The 15,066-nt window shown below is 41.7% G+C and overlaps 4 protein-coding genes across 5 annotated transcripts; 2 read left to right on the plus strand and 2 right to left on the minus strand.

The window, feature by feature from the left end:
- Positions 1 to 1,419: 1,419 nt before the first annotated feature.
- Positions 1,420 to 5,105, minus strand: LOC115624600 (nipped-B-like protein). The gene is made up of 4 exons (XM_030519341.1): positions 5,000 to 5,105; positions 4,752 to 4,942; positions 3,970 to 4,689; positions 1,420 to 3,898 (listed from the first exon to the last, which is right to left on the minus strand). The coding sequence occupies exons 1-4, from the start codon at positions 5,060 to 5,062 to the stop codon at positions 1,507 to 1,509; spliced, it is 3,366 nt and encodes a 1,121-aa protein (XP_030375201.1). The 5' UTR covers positions 5,063 to 5,105; the 3' UTR covers positions 1,420 to 1,506.
- Positions 5,106 to 5,261: 156 nt separating this feature from the next.
- LOC115624948 lies at positions 5,262 to 6,448 on the plus strand. The gene is made up of 6 exons (XM_030519799.1): positions 5,262 to 5,398; positions 5,457 to 5,601; positions 5,670 to 5,795; positions 5,854 to 6,003; positions 6,059 to 6,321; positions 6,377 to 6,448. The coding sequence occupies exons 1-6, from the start codon at positions 5,271 to 5,273 to the stop codon at positions 6,384 to 6,386; spliced, it is 822 nt and encodes a 273-aa protein (XP_030375659.1). The 5' UTR covers positions 5,262 to 5,270; the 3' UTR covers positions 6,387 to 6,448.
- Positions 6,449 to 6,608: 160 nt separating this feature from the next.
- On the plus strand, positions 6,609 to 10,194 carry LOC115624578 (origin recognition complex subunit 3). The gene is made up of 3 exons (XM_030519313.1): positions 6,609 to 7,504; positions 7,983 to 9,220; positions 9,992 to 10,194. The coding sequence occupies exons 1-3, from the start codon at positions 6,680 to 6,682 to the stop codon at positions 10,086 to 10,088; spliced, it is 2,160 nt and encodes a 719-aa protein (XP_030375173.1). The 5' UTR covers positions 6,609 to 6,679; the 3' UTR covers positions 10,089 to 10,194.
- Positions 10,187 to 14,930, minus strand: LOC115624577 (valine--tRNA ligase). 2 transcript variants are annotated; one of them, XM_030519311.1, is made up of 8 exons: positions 14,882 to 14,930; positions 14,594 to 14,823; positions 14,262 to 14,429; positions 13,647 to 14,201; positions 12,884 to 13,591; positions 12,507 to 12,524; positions 11,410 to 12,436; positions 10,187 to 10,859 (listed from the first exon to the last, which is right to left on the minus strand). In XM_030519311.1, exons 2-8 carry the CDS (start codon positions 14,768 to 14,770, stop codon positions 10,360 to 10,362), a joined length of 3,153 nt encoding a protein of 1,050 aa, XP_030375171.1. In that variant the 5' UTR covers positions 14,771 to 14,823; positions 14,882 to 14,930; the 3' UTR covers positions 10,187 to 10,359. The 2 variants fall into 2 exon arrangements, with proteins under 2 accessions (XP_030375171.1, XP_030375172.1); XM_030519312.1 differs by lacking the exon at positions 12,507 to 12,524 and having other exon boundaries at positions 14,594 to 14,924.
- Between the last annotated feature and the right edge of the window lie 136 nt (positions 14,931 to 15,066).

Genomic DNA, 15,066 nt, shown 5'->3' on the forward strand with positions numbered 1-15,066 from the left:
TTTTAAACTGAAGGAGATAACTGTACATTGATTGCGTGTTTACATAGTTTGGTGTATGTAGCTTTTGAAATGTAGAGAGTATTGACGAAACTCTGTAGCGGAGGAAGGGGGGAAAATTCAAAAAAATAAAATAAACTCGTCCTTTCTCGGACCTAGGAGAATCTGGATACCAACTTTGGTTATTCTAGCTTTTATAGTTTCTGAGATCCTTGCGTTCATCCAGACAGACAGACGGGCGGACATGTCTATATCGATTTCTCTCCTCATGCTGATCAAGAATATATATTCTATATGGGGTCGGAGATGCTTTCTTCTGCATGTTACATACTTTGCACAAATCTAATATACCCTTTTTACCCTACAGGGTATAAAAATCTGCTTAGACTTTTAAAAAGGTCTGCATACATATACAAGGTGTGTTCTAAAGTAAACAGGACTTTAAAAAAACAAATGGAACAAATGAACAAATGGTTTTTTCGTCATAATCAATTTATTTTATTCAAAATAGTCTCCTTCTGCTTCAATACAACTTTTTGCACGATCCAAAAGCATGTCGAACGAGTGTTTTAGCTCGTTGGCCGGTATGGCCGCCAGTATGCCGGTGCAAGCCTTTTGAATGGCCTCTACATCTGCATAACGCTTTCCTTTCATGGGCAAATGCATTTTTCCGAAAAGGTAGAAGTCGCACGGTGCCATATCAGGTTAATACGGCGAGTGGTTAATGGTTAAAATGTGATTTTTGGTCAAATAATCGGTCACAAGCGTCGATCGATTCTGAGCAATTTTTGGACGTCAGTCAATTTGTGCGAAACAAACCGTGCACACACCTTTCGTAAGCCCAAATGTTCGGTCAAAATGCGATAAATCGATGTTTTGGAGATGTTCAATTCCATTTCCATCAATTTCAATGATGATTTCGGCTGATTTTTGATGAATTCACGCACAGTTTCGATGGAATTTTCGGTGACCACGAATTTTGATTGGCCCACATGTTGATCATCATTTATGTCCTCACGGCCACTTTGAAAACGTTGAAACCACTCGTGCACTCTGCTACGGGATAGGCAATCATCGCCATAAACTTGTTCCATCAATTGAAACGTTTCGGCAAAAGTTTTACCAATTTTAAAACATAATTTAATGTTGGCTCTTTGTTCGAAGCTCATTTTCGCACCGATAACACAAACATACTGACACTTAAAACGCAATAACTTCACTTCTAATCGATGAAATGTCATGAAATTCTCACTGGACAATCGATAAAGAGAGCAGATTCTAACGCACCAGTCGACATATAGATAGCGCCACCAGGAGGGGTTACTAGGGGTAAAAACTAGATAATACGGGTCTGTTGCATTGCTGAGGGCATTGAAATTTCTTGTTCGAGGCTCCGTTGGTTTGAATTAACTTTAGTTCCTATTTTTAACATACACGTATTAAACATTTTATTTATCACAATAGTAGGTAATTTCATAGACAAATTTATAAAAAGGGTATTATTCTGTGCTAATTTTTCTGATCGACACTTTCAGGAGTTGGCGCTATACATCGCCTACGTCCTCGTCGTGTAACCCGTAATATGACCTCATCATTTATACGCTCGAATTGATAATCACTGTTGCCCAATGAACAGCGCTTAGTAATTAGGGTCTTCTCACTACGGTCGTAATCGCTTATGCTTGTATTATTTTCGGGATTCAGACTCGATGTATTGATTGTCTCATCAATGGTCACATTAAGGGAGTCAGACGCCGAATTGTCTGCAACCGGGGTTCCTGGGGTTTGCGGTACATAATGTTCTTCTCCACTATCGTCAGTTAGGTTTAGTTTGCGCTTCTTCAAGGGCGTCGTGTCACTTGTCTCGGGGGATATGATTTGCCCGCTCTCCTTGATTGACTCTGCTTCAGAAGCTATGCGCGCCCCCGGTTTCTTAATTTTTATTTTCATTTTCATGGGACTGTTACGCTCGATTTCAGCAACTCGCTCCGCGTTTCGTTCTTTTTTGCGGCCTGTGGTTTTTGATGCTGCTACTGGTGATTCGCTTAAGATTTCTAAAAGATCTTTTTTTGGTGTTTGCTGTAATTTCATTGATGTTGAGGTCACAGCGGCTTCATCCACTTGCGATGTTTGCTGATGCAGCTTCTGCATTGTCAGTTCAATGATATCAGCTTCCTCACCCAAATTGAAATCGCTCTTTCTGGGGGTAACCATGGTAATTTTGTCTGAATCTGTGATAAGCTCAATCATGGCAGCCTCGAGTGTGGCATCATCATCACGGTCGTCGTGTTGGTCAGCTCTTGTCGAGTCCGGTTGGGCATACATAATAGGTGCTGGCTTACTTTCGGCGACTTTTGAAGTAGTCTCTTTGTTGAGAACATCATTCTTTTTATCTTGAATTAATGCTGAAATTGGCTCATGCTGTTCTTCAAAATACTTCTCAGGTATTTTCTCTACGAAACTATCTTTCTCAAGGTCACCTTCATTGTGTTCACAGTTTTCGGAGCTTTTCAGTATATTACTTTTAGAATCGATGTTGGGCAAATTTTCGATTTGTTTATCGCCTACACCTACCTTTTTCGCTTCCAGAGCGTTGTCATGTACCAACTTACTATCAAAGCTATCCATCTGCACTGCAATATGCTCTATGTCCATATTGTTGGGTAAACGAATATCCTCAATTATCTGTATACCTTCAATAGGTCGTGTTGGTGAGGCCAGATGTTCGTTATCAAGCTCCATTTCAATAGCCGACAAACAATCTCCGGACGCAGGTATAACATCTTCTTGTACAATAACATTACGGTCTTTTACACTCTCACTATTACTATGAGGACTTGTTAGTATTTGTTCGGTATCGTCAGCAATTTTCTCAGGCCCATTTATTTGCAGTTCGTCTATATCATCACTCTTGAAATCCTTCTCTGCACCCTCTTCAGCTTTTAAGCCTTTCAGAAAATTACTTTCTCCAGTTATTTCAACACTCCGTTGCGTTTGTTTTGGCTTCGGTTCGCGAGATATATTTTCTTCCCCCTCGAGATGAGTGCTTTTATTGATATTAGTAGCTTTTGAAAGATCATTCCGATCCTCTTGGTCTTTTGCATCTATTTCTTGGCTTTGGTTCTTCTGAGTGGTTAGTTCTTCGGTAATCTCTGCACGCTGAACAACCATTTCTGCCGGCAGAGGTTTCTCATCCGTTCCCTCAAAAGTTTTACTAATGTCCACATTACGGAGCACAACCTCGCCACCTCCACTGTTGTTATTTTTTTCTGGTGCGTCTGACGTTTCTTTGTTCGGCATGATTTTCGCTGATTCAACTACCATTTGCCCAGTTTCCTTCATTTCTTCAGTCATATGGTCTTTCATATTATCAACAAACAAAGTAGGCTTCTCTTCTTGTGCAGTCCCCATCAGATCCAATCCCGGGATTTTCTCAGTTTTCGTTTTAGTGCTCCAAAAGCTTGAATTGATAATACTTGCTTTTTTCGCAACCAACGCAATATCAATATTCTCTAACAGTTGTGCAACACTTGAGGCAGCTAAAGGTTCTGTGGGATTTACTGTAATTGAAGAATCTTGCTGCAGGGTATTTTTAACAAAATAGCCATCAACATCTGCTTGGGTGGGGTTTTTTTCATTTGACTTCACATCCACAATATTCCCTAAATGTTGTGGAGTGTATTGCTCAATTGGCGTAAATGGAGTCACATCTTTTTCCAATTTGTCCAAAACAGCGGCAATGGTTTCACTGCTAATGTTGGTTGGAATAAGAGACGTAGGTGGTGGAGTTTGTCCAAAAAGCGATTGCAGCTTATCCGAATCCTTCGCATGGGGTTTAAGTGGTTCTCGAGTTAATTCGGGTGATTTGGATCGATAACGCTTGGCATGCCTATCGTGACCGCTGCAAATATTTAAATGAGCCTTTATATAACAGCAAAATTCTTGTGGCAAATGCTCGAAGCACCACCATACCTGGACTTCATGGATCTTGAACGAGAACGAGAGCGACTTCGTCGGTTGAAACGCGTTTTACTTTTACTGTCATGTTCCCGACTACGCAACCGGTCGCGACTTCGTTGCCTATCTCGGCTATTGTGACGTTCGTCTCTAGAGGATCGACTAGACGATTCATGCCATTGACTATGATTTTGTCCATGTCCACGTGAGTATATATCATTTAAGTGGTGTCTTTTTGGCTCCACATCAGATTGCTGTGTCTTTGATTTATTTTCTCCAGCTCTGTCTTTACTTTGTTGCGCCGGTGATTTAGTATATTTTTCACGTTTGACAGCGTCGCGTCTATTGTCTTCACCGAGCTGGTCCTGTTCCCGATTGTGACTGTGTTGCTTTTCTGTTGTTCTCTTCTCATTGTCTTTTTTCTGACGCGGGTCTTTGTCGTAAGAAGCTCTATCAACTGAGGGATGCTTCTTTGGCTCAGCATCTGACTTATGTCTGGATAATTTGTGGCCCGTTAATTTTTCCTGATAATCGCTTACATCCTTCGTTTTTTTATTAGGCGGCCTTTGACCTACTGACTCTGCTTTAGGTTGCGGGAGCTCATCAGCATCTTCGCTTATCTCTTTTCGGATCGTGTCCTCTGGCTTTTTAAGCAGGCGCTCCGTATTTCCAGTCTGCAAAGAACCTGGTTCGCCAAACTTGGCACGCTTACGTCGAAAACATATGTCATCCTTTCTGTAATAACAAACAGGAAAATATGAGACTATGCTCCCACAAAAACACCAGTCCTTAGTTACTCTTTCCGGAGCTCAGTTATAATTGTCTCCTTTCGCTTAATTTCTGCTCTGGCGGTTTCAAGAAGATTCTGAAGATTCACCTCCATTGTTTTTACTTTCTTATTCAGTGCTTTATTTAAGGACTGCAAGCCTGCAATTTCAACCTTAGCATCTTCGTATTTTTGTTCCCATGCCTGCAGTTCCTTTGATTTCTGTTGACCCACAAAAGCGCATTAATGAAGAAACGTCGTGAACTCGCCAAGACTCACCTGCTCTTCCACTTTTTGAAAATCGTCCAAATCATCATAAATGTCCAATTCATCGCCCAACATTTTTAACAATGCAGATGGAGGTAAATATTCGCTATGGACAACAGTGTTGTTAAATTTTATCATTGCACCAATTTATGGGCAGCACTTTGTACGTAACGCTCAATTTCAAATAGAAATTATATCATCTCATTCTCATTATTTGTCAGCAGAAATTTATTTAAATACGACATAAGCAAAACTATTTTTTAAGAAAGTTCTAGATAATGCCATGGGCGATCGTTATTCTCAACTGTATTACTACAAAAAGAGGCGACAAAAATTTGCATGTACAGTTTATATTCTAGCACTGGTATTTCTTATACTTGCATTCATTCAATGGTTTCTTTTTAATTATATGTAAGTACATTTATATAAACCTATAGTACAAATGCATTCAAACATGTGCCTCTTACAGCTCTGATGTAGCCACCATATTCATTGATTATTACTGGATAGGTATAATATTTTTTGTAATCGCGTTGATTTTAATTATAGTTTTCGTATTTTTTGAAAACTTACGTTTTCTAACTCCGTGTAATTGGATTTTGGCCTTCCTAATAGTAAGCACAAAAAAAATGTAATATTGTTACCACTTTTTCAAATACTATAAATACGAACTTTTCTTTAGATTGAATGCTTAATACTCGGCCTTGCTCCCTTGATTCCACGTCAGTATCTGCTTCATTTTGTAGTCAGTTTCATTATTTGGGCTGCGGTTCTGTGGCTTTTCATATTAATAGGGTCATTTCTACCGGTAAGGAGGTGTCTCAAAATCGACTGCTATTATAAATTAATGTTTTCTTCTAAAATAGCATGATTTAACTTTGGACGTAGTCGTGCTTTTCGTTATCGCTGTGGTGGCCATTGTAGGGGCTGTTTACTTTCTCATGCTTTATATTGTAATCAATGTACCCTATTCCTTTTTTGTGCATCGGGGATTTATAGTTCTAAGCATTGTATTGGTGCGTATGTCAACATTGTTCATACATATTTGCATAAAAAACTAACAGTTAACAGTTTGTCATGTATCATGCCCAAATTATTAATGGAAAACGCTTTGCCGAGATGCGTGTACAAGACTATTTGTTGGGCGCCATAATACTTTTTCTTGATTTTCTGTTAATGTTTTTATATTCATTCTACTTGGCACCAAAATGGTCGGACAAGTGCGACACCGAACGAAATGCTACTAGTTGGATGGTTATCAAAGAAAAAGATGACCATCGGACATATCCAACAAGGGACCCAAAAGCCTTTGAATATATGATGACTACATTGGAGTAAGCGCAAACTCTTTAAAATGAAATATTTTTCAAAATGTTTTATTACCCACAGTTACGATTAATTTCCTGTAATTCAAATGAATGCCTGAGCTTCAAAATTAAATAAAAAACCCTTGTTAGTTGATGGGTCGCACTGTTTTTGTACTTTGGGAAATTCTTACTTTACAGCACTGGCATTACTTTGGCGCATTTTCACAGCTGCTGTTGCCGGTTTTTTGTTGTTTCTTTTTGTTATTCTTATAAATGCGAATAAACTTTAAGTGGCACAACGCAACGCTGACATAAACAAAAAGTGAAGCCAGGTCACAGTTTATTAATAATTCAATCTAAGCTTGTGGTCAGTCCAATTGTTGCCATGGATCCCACAATTTCTGTTTCCAAAGGCTGTTTTGTTTATAAAAATAATGCAACCCGTGCTGGCAAAAAAACTCCCGCCAAACGTAAACACAGCAGTGTTCTTGGCCAGGAGATCACAGCTCAGCCGTTCTACTCAGCGTACTCAGAGTGCTGGCAAAAGCTGGAATCCCATATTGCGCAGCTGCAGCATCAGAGCTATTCGCGCACATTGGAGCATCTTATCGAGTACGTGAAGAAGGAGAGCGTAGGCATAGGGGACAAGGACGACGAGATTTTACCCACGGCAGCACTTCTAACAGGCATCAATCAGCCAGACCATCTAAATCAGTTCGAAACACTCACCCGGCGCTTACACTCAGAAAATGCAGCACGAGTTTGTGTGCTCCAATCCCGCGACTGTAGCACCCTCAAAGCAGCCGTCGAAGCCATGGTGTACAATTTAATCGAGGCACAAAGCGCCGGAGGTGCTCTCTCTGCAGAGGAGCTAGACTGCGATGAAGAGATCGAACGTGATCGAAAGCGCTTGCGCCGCACGCAATGCACAATGAAGCAGCTCAAAGCCTGGTATCTTAACAACTTCGATACCTCACAAAATCGTCGAGCTTTGGTTATCATACTACCCGACTTTGAATGCTTCAACACAGCCGTGTTGCAGGATTTCATACTTATACTTAGCGCACACTCCAGCTCTCTGCCATTTGTCCTGGTGTTGGGAGTAGCCACGGCCATGTCCGCAGTCCACAGTACGCTGCCGTACCATGTGAGCAGCAAAATCAAATTGCGAGTCTTTCAAACTCAACCGGCACCTGCTGGGTTGAATGAGGTGCGTATAAGGCAGATGAATTTTAAAAAAGGTGGTTACTACACGGCAAAAAAGATGTGATAGATAGCATTAAATGCACATATTCTAGATATATTGTAGTGTACCAGATTAGATTCCCTCAACATTCTTGGCTAATTGGGTGACACAATAAAAAAAAAGGTAGCTAATTAAGCATCAAGCTGAGCTACTACTATTTAGATTTATACATTTTATTTTGAGATAAAAGTAAAGTAAAAAAAAGTTGAAGTAATAGAGCAGATTCATTTGATTCGGTTTAATATTTTATCTACATATACTCGTATATAATTACAAGGGGCTTCAACCATAATTAATGTGAAATCTGTTTGCTTAAAACAATATATATTGTAAACCCAAAATCCACTCAACTAGGGAATGTATTTTAAAAACGCCAGGTTTGGTTTAATGTATGTATTTTGAATTTTGAACACGATGTATAAATGCACAACATTTTCCACAGATGCTCGACAAAGTGCTGCTCTCGCCTCAATATACCTTCCATTTATCCGGGAAGGCCTTCAAGTTTCTTACGTACATTTTTCTCTACTATGACTTCTCCATACAAGGCTTCATTCAGGGATTTAAGTACTGCCTCATGGAGCATTACTTTGGCGGTAATGCTTATGCACTGTGCACGGACTATAGCCAGGCACTGACTCGCATCAAATCCCTGACTCATGATGACATGGAAACCATACGACGCCTACCCTCATTTCGTCCTTATGTGGAAGGCATAAACGACTGCAAACGAATCATAGCCGTACTCACAGATGATGACTATTTGAAAAAAAAGTTGCCCCAGCTTTTACGCGATTGTATGCTCCATTTTATGCTCTTTCGTTGTAGCCTAGAATTCTTTACGGAACTCGTTCACGACTTACCGCGTTGCCCGCTTGGAAAACTTCGGCGTGAACTCTATGTCAATTGCCTGAACAAGCCAATCACACAGCAGACTGAGTACAAGGAATGTTGGCAGATGCTCGGCTTTCTCTCCAAGTATGAGTTTGTCACCAAAATCTCTAAATGTATTGCCTGCACCGAGCAGTTCATTAGCAATGATATTGAGCCACTGGAGTTGGGCGACGCATGCGCGTCTTCCATGCGCAACCAACTGAAGGAAATACAGCAATTGCTTACTAACGTGGTCATGGCTACCATGGAGACGTCTGGCCCAGCAGCCACAGCAGCGACAGCCCCTCTGGCAGGCAGCACGGATCTCACACATGTGGCTTCGCGGCATGAGCTAAAAGCGCAGCTATTGCAGCGCAGCAAGCAGGACAAAGAACAGCAGCCAACCACGGAGTATGCGAAAGCTTTACAACTCATCCTGCAACACATCGAAACGCATTTGGTAATGAAGTACCTACGGCCGCTACAAAACGCTCCTCCGCTCCACGAGCTTTATATTTTTAGCGACATTTCGACGGTGCGTCGCAATATAATTGGCGCGCCCCGCGCTGCATTGCACACCGCACTAAACAATCCACATTTCTATATGCAATGCAAGTGCTGCGAACTGCAGGACCAGTCGCAGCTGGTCAGTACATTACCCGATCTGTCGGTGGTCTATAAATTGCATTTGGAGTGCGGACGCATGATTAATCTGTTCGACTGGCTGCAAGCGTTCCGTTCGGTGCTGCGGGCCAGTGAAGACCTGAATGAAGATACGCAGCAGGAGCAGATCGACCCGCAAATACAGTAAGTAATACAGTAAATACAGTTAATTACAACATTTTCAAATCTGTTTTTTGTTATGTATTGGGTATTAGAGGTCCATGTTTTACACTCAAACAAATTGTATTTAAGCTCTGTACCTAAAATATATATAAAATGTATATATATATATATATATATATATATATATATATATATATATATATATATATATATATATATATATATATATATATACTATATATATATTCTTGATCGCCATGGTAAGACTATTCGATTTAGTTGCACACGGATGATTTTTAATTTAAACGATTATGTTCAATGTACAGTTTTGTATCCCATATACACATAATTCTGTTTTTACACGGTCTTTTCTTACACGGTTTGAAAATTAAAAATGTTATATATGGTTATACGACTTTATTCCATTTTCACGCTTCATTTTGCATATGATCAATGTCTTTTTTTACAAGGTTTTTTCTTACACAACTTTTTTAGGAACCAATCTACCGTGTGAAAACAGAATTAGGTGTATCAAGATAAGTATACCCCGTCATCGTCCGATTGTTTAACAATCGCCATCAACGAACAATTGGTGCAATTAAGTCTACAAGTATTTTAGTTGAGTTACAAATTAGATTTTAAACATAAATTATACAGAAAAGGCCAATAGGTAAACTTTTTTTTTGCCTTTATCCCTGCTAGTATTTAATTTATTGATCAAATAGATTTGTAAATTTCCACACCATATGGTTTCAATTGTGTAATCTTATTCTAAATAATAACTTTTTTCAGAGCACGCTTCACCCGCGCCGTGGCCGAGCTACAGTTCTTGGGATATATTAAAATGTCAAAGCGGAAGACCGACCATGCCACTCGGCTTACTTGGTAAACTTCATTCATGCAACGCCTTTTGTTGCGGTTTTACTGTTTTTTTTATCCTCTATTTGCATGTAATTTATGATCTTTTATTAAAATACCTTTTGGTAATAAATAGCCGTCAGATGTGTGTTTATTTAGCGTTTACTTTAGAAATTGTAGCTATAGGGTGCGTAAAATGCATTTAAATAACTTCGGTTTGAGACGCGAGTTTCAGAAACAATTAAAAACTATTTCAAATCAAAATATCATAAATTCCCATCGAAGGCGACAGTGGCGTCATTTTACATAAGCTTTAATGTCTCGATAGCCGCCGCTATGCGTTCGATTTCGGTGCGCGATTCTGCCAGTTTCGTGTCATTGGTTGTTTGCACCTCCACTGGCACCTTTGCGGCATAGTCCACTGCCTGCATGGCCTGCGTCAGTTTGCTCACAGTCTGCACCAGTCCATCGCGCTTCTTTTGCAGCTTAGCAATTTCCTTGTCCGGTTCTATTAGTCCCTTAAGCAGCAGATGCACCTCGCACTGGCCGGACACTGTGAGGATGGCACAGCCGGCAGGCGGGATGCTGTCAAACGACACAGTCGAGTAGGCAACTGTGCCCAGGTCGTTAGAGTAACGTTTGAGTATGTCATTGGGGGCGGCATCGGTGCAAACTATATAGGCCTCCGTCTTTGTTTTGTTCGGCAAATTGTAGTCGGAGCGCGCAGAGCGTATGATGCGGGCTGCCTTCTGCACGAATTCCACATCTGCTTCTACTTGAACGTTGCGCCATGTCGTGTTGCCTATGGATATAAAAAATGATATAAAATTGGTTGATTTAAGGAAGTAAGGGTGGACCTTAAAAAATATTTTTTTTTCTTTATACCCTATGAAAGCAGAAGGTGTGTGTACCCCCAAGGTACATATATGAACAGAAAGACTAGGCTGTCTGCTGTCCGTCCTTTTAGAAACATCAAGCTTGGTATATAGACATGCTTGGGTAAACTTACAGAGAAACTTTATTAAAGTACCACATATTGCCCAAATGGTGCAACAATCACTGTTGGTTATATAACTTTTTTCCTTGTAAAGATATGACTAAATATAGTATTTGAGTTTTGTACCAACAACTAGTTCAGTATTGGTATATTTGCATTTTTTAGTGCCGCATCATAATATTTTATCCAAATCCGAACATACATAATATTGCTGTTATAAAAACGATTCATGCAACGAAGTATGAAGGGCTGTTAGGAAAGAGGCAGTACATTTTTTTGACTCTAATTCTAATGACCCTTGGATAACCGAATAAAGAATCAATTACAAGATAATATTATACAACTGAATACTTACTTGGATAGTTGGCCACGCATATGCTGGGAGTGCTATCTGCGCGAGGCAGTCGCTGGTAGAGCTCTTCTGTGATGAAAGGCATAAAGGGGGAAAGCAAACGTAGTCCGTAGTCGAGACACACGTACAGAGTGCGTCGTGCAGCCGCCTGCTGACCAGCACTGCCGCCTTGGAAAATGGGTTTCAAGCACTCTAAGTACACATCGCACAGATCGTATAACCAGAAGGCATAACAGGCGCTGGTTGCGGCAGCAAAATCATACTGCTCAAAACCGGCGTTGCAAGTCTCGATAGCCGCTGCCAGACGCGATAGGATCCAGCGGTCCATTGGATTGGATTCTTCTAACGACAACTCGGTATTGTACTTCTCGTTGCCAGTGAAATACAACAACGCAAATTTCGTGGCGTTCCATAGTTTGTTGCAGAAGAAACGATAGCCGAGCACACGATTAATATCCAGATTGATATCGCGTGCCTGCGTGATGTAGGCGCAGAGGGCAAATCGTAATGCATCCGATCCGCATTCGGGAATGCCCTGCGGGAAGTCCTGCTTCTGACCAGCCTTGGCTTTCTCAATCTCGCGCGGATCCAAGTTGGAGCCCACGAGTTGCGCGTGAAGACCTTCCAGAGTAATACCGTGTATAACGTCCATGGGATCGATGACATTTCCAAGTGATTTGGACATTTTACGTCCGTGTGCATCACGCACCATAGGATGTAGGTATACCTCTTTAAAGGGCAGTTTTCCCAGCAGCTTCTGGCCAAAGAACACCATGCGCGCCACCCAGAAGAACAGAATGTCGTGGCCAGTCTCTAGCAGCGACGTGGGATAAAAGGCTTGCAGGTCGGCGGTGTCGTCGGGCCAACCGAATACGGAAAAGGGATAGAGGCCCGAACTGAACCAGGTGTCCAGCACATCCTCGTCCTGTTGCAGAACAATTTTGGAGGCATCTACATTAAAGCGGGATGAGGCCTTGGCTAGTGCCTCCTCCTGACTCCGCGCTACAATCCAATACTGCTCGTCATCCGACTAGAAAATAAAAGATTGGTTCGATTTCTAAAACTGAAACAATAACGATGTTGTATATATTTTATATTACCACTGTGCCCAAAGCAGTCTAGAAGATTGCGAAACTTGGTTTAACACTGACTCGTTAATATGTAGAGTTGTGTGACTTTCCTTTTCAATAGTTACACGATTGATCAAATTTAAATTTTATATGTTTTTAAGTATCACAGCCCAAAATTCAAAGCCCCAAATATACAAGCCATGAAATTAAATCTTTAAAAGTGGTATTGATCTTAATAAAAGTATTAGCTGAAGATGATCTTAATTAAAAATTGCAGTCTTTTTAAGTAACAGATTAGAAAATCATGTTTTTCAATCGAATTTCAAAAACGAGATCTGTGTTTCAAACATAAATGTTGAACGGAAACTACACAACTCTACGAATCTAAATTTATATCAAGCACTTACCGAGCCCCCCTTTAGACTGGCATCGTTGAAGGTCACATAGTAGGCGGGTATGCGATGACCCCACCACAGCTGCCGCGACACACACCAGTCGCGTATGCCATCCATCCAGTGATACCAGGTCTTGGTGTGATGCTCCGGTATTATCTTTAGTTGGCCACTGCGCACAGCTTCTGTGGCGGCCACGGCCATGTCCTCACAACTCACGTACCACTGTGGTTTGATCAGCGGCTCCACCACATCCTTCGAACGACTGCAAATAGGCACCACCATGGGATTGTTCACAGTCTCACGGTAGAGGCCCAGCTGAGTGAGCTTCTCCAGCAACACCTTTCGACATGTGAAGCGCTTCATGCCCGTAAACTCGCCGTAGTCTCCAATTATGAAACCATCGTCATTGAATATGGTGATGAATGGCAAATTGCAGCGCTTTCCCACTTCATAGTCGTTTGGATCGTGAGCTGGCGTTATTTTCACAGCGCCAGTACCAAAGTTCATGTCCACGAACTCGTCGCAAACAATTGGCAAGCGACGATCGCAGAACGGATGAATCACATGCTTTCCGTGCAGATGCTTGTAGCGCTCATCTTGCGGATGCACAGCCACAGCAGTATCGCCCAACATGGTCTCAATGCGAGTGGTGGCCACAATGATCTCCTCATCACTGCCTTCCACTTTGTAGGCAAATTTAATGAGGACGCCGAATTCTACCTACAATGGAATCTATTTAAGACTCAAGCTTTTGTAAATATTTTACTATTGCCACCTTCTCTTCGTAGCCCGGTATGCTCAGGAATGTGCGACCCGGTATCTCCACCTTGTCCACTTCAATATCTGAGATAGCCGAGCGCAACGAACAACTCCAGTTGACGAGACGGGAGCTGCGGTAAATGCTTCCTTCTTCATGCAAGCGGACAAATGCTTCCGTCACTGCGCGGCACAGTTTTGGATCCATGGTAAAGGCCACGCGTGTCCAGTCATAGGAGGACCCCAGCGACTTTAGCTGATCGTAAATGCGGCCACCCTTCTCGCGTCGCCAAGTCCAAATACGCTCAATGAATTTTTCACGGCCCAAGTCGTGACGGGAAAGTTTCTCATCTCGCCATAACAGCTTTTCCACCACCACCTGAGTCGCAATGCCTGCATGATCACATCCTGGCACCCATAGAGTCGTTCGTCCCTTCATACGATGATAGCGCGTAATGGCGTCCTCAATGGCATTGGTAAGTGCGTGCCCCAAATGCAGCGACCCCGTCACATTCGGGGGTGGAATGACCATGATGAACTTTCCATTGGGATTGGCTTCACCAATGGAGTCGCGCTGCAATCAAAAGTAGACCGGTTAAGCAGCTTAGCGTCTCGAGCATCAGCGAAGCATTACCCCATACTCTGGCTTAAAGAAGCCCTGCTTCTCCCACCAACTGTACCACTGAGCCTCCACGAACCGTGGACTGTAGGCATCCGGCAAGGCACCACTAATATCTTTCTTTTCACCCGGCGCAGTGTTAGCCGTGTAGACGGCAGCCTCTTTTGCCTCTTTCGCCTTTTTCTGTAACAATACAAAAATGACAATGAGTAAACTTTCACTAACCAATCACTGACAATAGTAATATGTAATTGCAATTTCCGTTTTTTACATTCACTTTTGAACAACAACAAAAACATAACCTGTGCAAGTACATGTAGTTAACACGCAAACATACGCTATAATACCTCGGGCTTTTCTTTCTTTTCGCTTGTTGCTGGTGCAGCAGCAGCCTTTTTGTCTAATTTCGCTTGCAGTTTGGCCAATTTCTCAGCCTTTTTAGCCTCCTTCTCCAACTGTTTAGCTGTCTTCGGAACACCCTCACCGGCTGGTGCTTCACCGTTTATATTTTGCTGCTCCGGCATGTTAGATTTAATATCTTCAGCGTAGCTTCAGTGACTGCTTCAATAATTTGAGTCTTTTATACGGATTATTTCACAATGCAAGGCTGATGCAAATTTTGTGTTATTACTCACTCCACTGCGAAATTATTACGGACAACCCACAAAACAGATGAAAACGTGTGCACTAGAGATGGACCATAACCACTTGAATGGCTTAGCCGGGACACCAACCTGAGCGATATGAGTTATATGGCAACGCTATTTAGCGACAGGTGGCAAGACTTTGCTAGTCGACTGCGATGTGGTATCTTCGTAGC

This window comes from Scaptodrosophila lebanonensis, unplaced genomic scaffold, assembly GCF_003285725.1.
Source record: "Scaptodrosophila lebanonensis strain 11010-0011.00,11010-0021.00 unplaced genomic scaffold, SlebRS2 tig00000061-arrow-pilon, whole genome shotgun sequence".
Taxonomy (NCBI): Eukaryota; Metazoa; Arthropoda; class Insecta; order Diptera; family Drosophilidae; genus Scaptodrosophila; species Scaptodrosophila lebanonensis.

Bases quoted from the DNA above. Each gene is read 5' to 3' on its own strand.
- LOC115624578 (XM_030519313.1), top strand. From the start codon at position 6,680: ATGGATCCCACAATTTCTGTTTCCAAAGGCTGTTTTGTTTATAAAAAT. The intron at 7,505-7,982 runs GTGCGTATAAGG...CATTTTCCACAG, and splicing joins CACCTGCTGGGTTGAATGAG to ATGCTCGACAAAGTGCTGCT. The intron at 9,221-9,991 runs GTAAGTAATACA...AACTTTTTTCAG, and splicing joins CAGATCGACCCGCAAATACA to AGCACGCTTCACCCGCGCCG.
- LOC115624948 (XM_030519799.1), top strand. From the start codon at position 5,271: ATGGGCGATCGTTATTCTCAACTGTATTACTACAAAAAGAGGCGACAA. The intron at 5,602-5,669 runs GTAAGCACAAAA...ACTTTTCTTTAG, and splicing joins GGATTTTGGCCTTCCTAATA to ATTGAATGCTTAATACTCGG. The intron at 6,004-6,058 runs GTGCGTATGTCA...AACAGTTAACAG, and splicing joins TAGTTCTAAGCATTGTATTG to TTTGTCATGTATCATGCCCA.
- LOC115624600 (XM_030519341.1), bottom strand. From the start codon at position 5,062: ATGTTGGGCGATGAATTGGACATTTATGATGATTTGGACGATTTTCAA. The intron at 4,943-4,999 runs GTGAGTCTTGGC...GTGGGTCAACAG, and splicing joins TTCAAAAAGTGGAAGAGCAG to AAATCAAAGGAACTGCAGGC. The intron at 3,899-3,969 runs GTATGGTGGTGC...AAATATTTGCAG, and splicing joins TCAAGATCCATGAAGTCCAG to CGGTCACGATAGGCATGCCA.
- LOC115624577 (XM_030519311.1), bottom strand. From the start codon at position 14,770: ATGCCGGAGCAGCAAAATATAAACGGTGAAGCACCAGCCGGTGAGGGT. The intron at 14,202-14,261 runs GTAATGCTTCGC...TTTTGATTGCAG, and splicing joins TCTTTAAGCCAGAGTATGGG to CGCGACTCCATTGGTGAAGC. The intron at 10,860-11,409 runs GTAAGTATTCAG...TTATATCCATAG, and splicing joins ATGCGTGGCCAACTATCCAA to GCAACACGACATGGCGCAAC.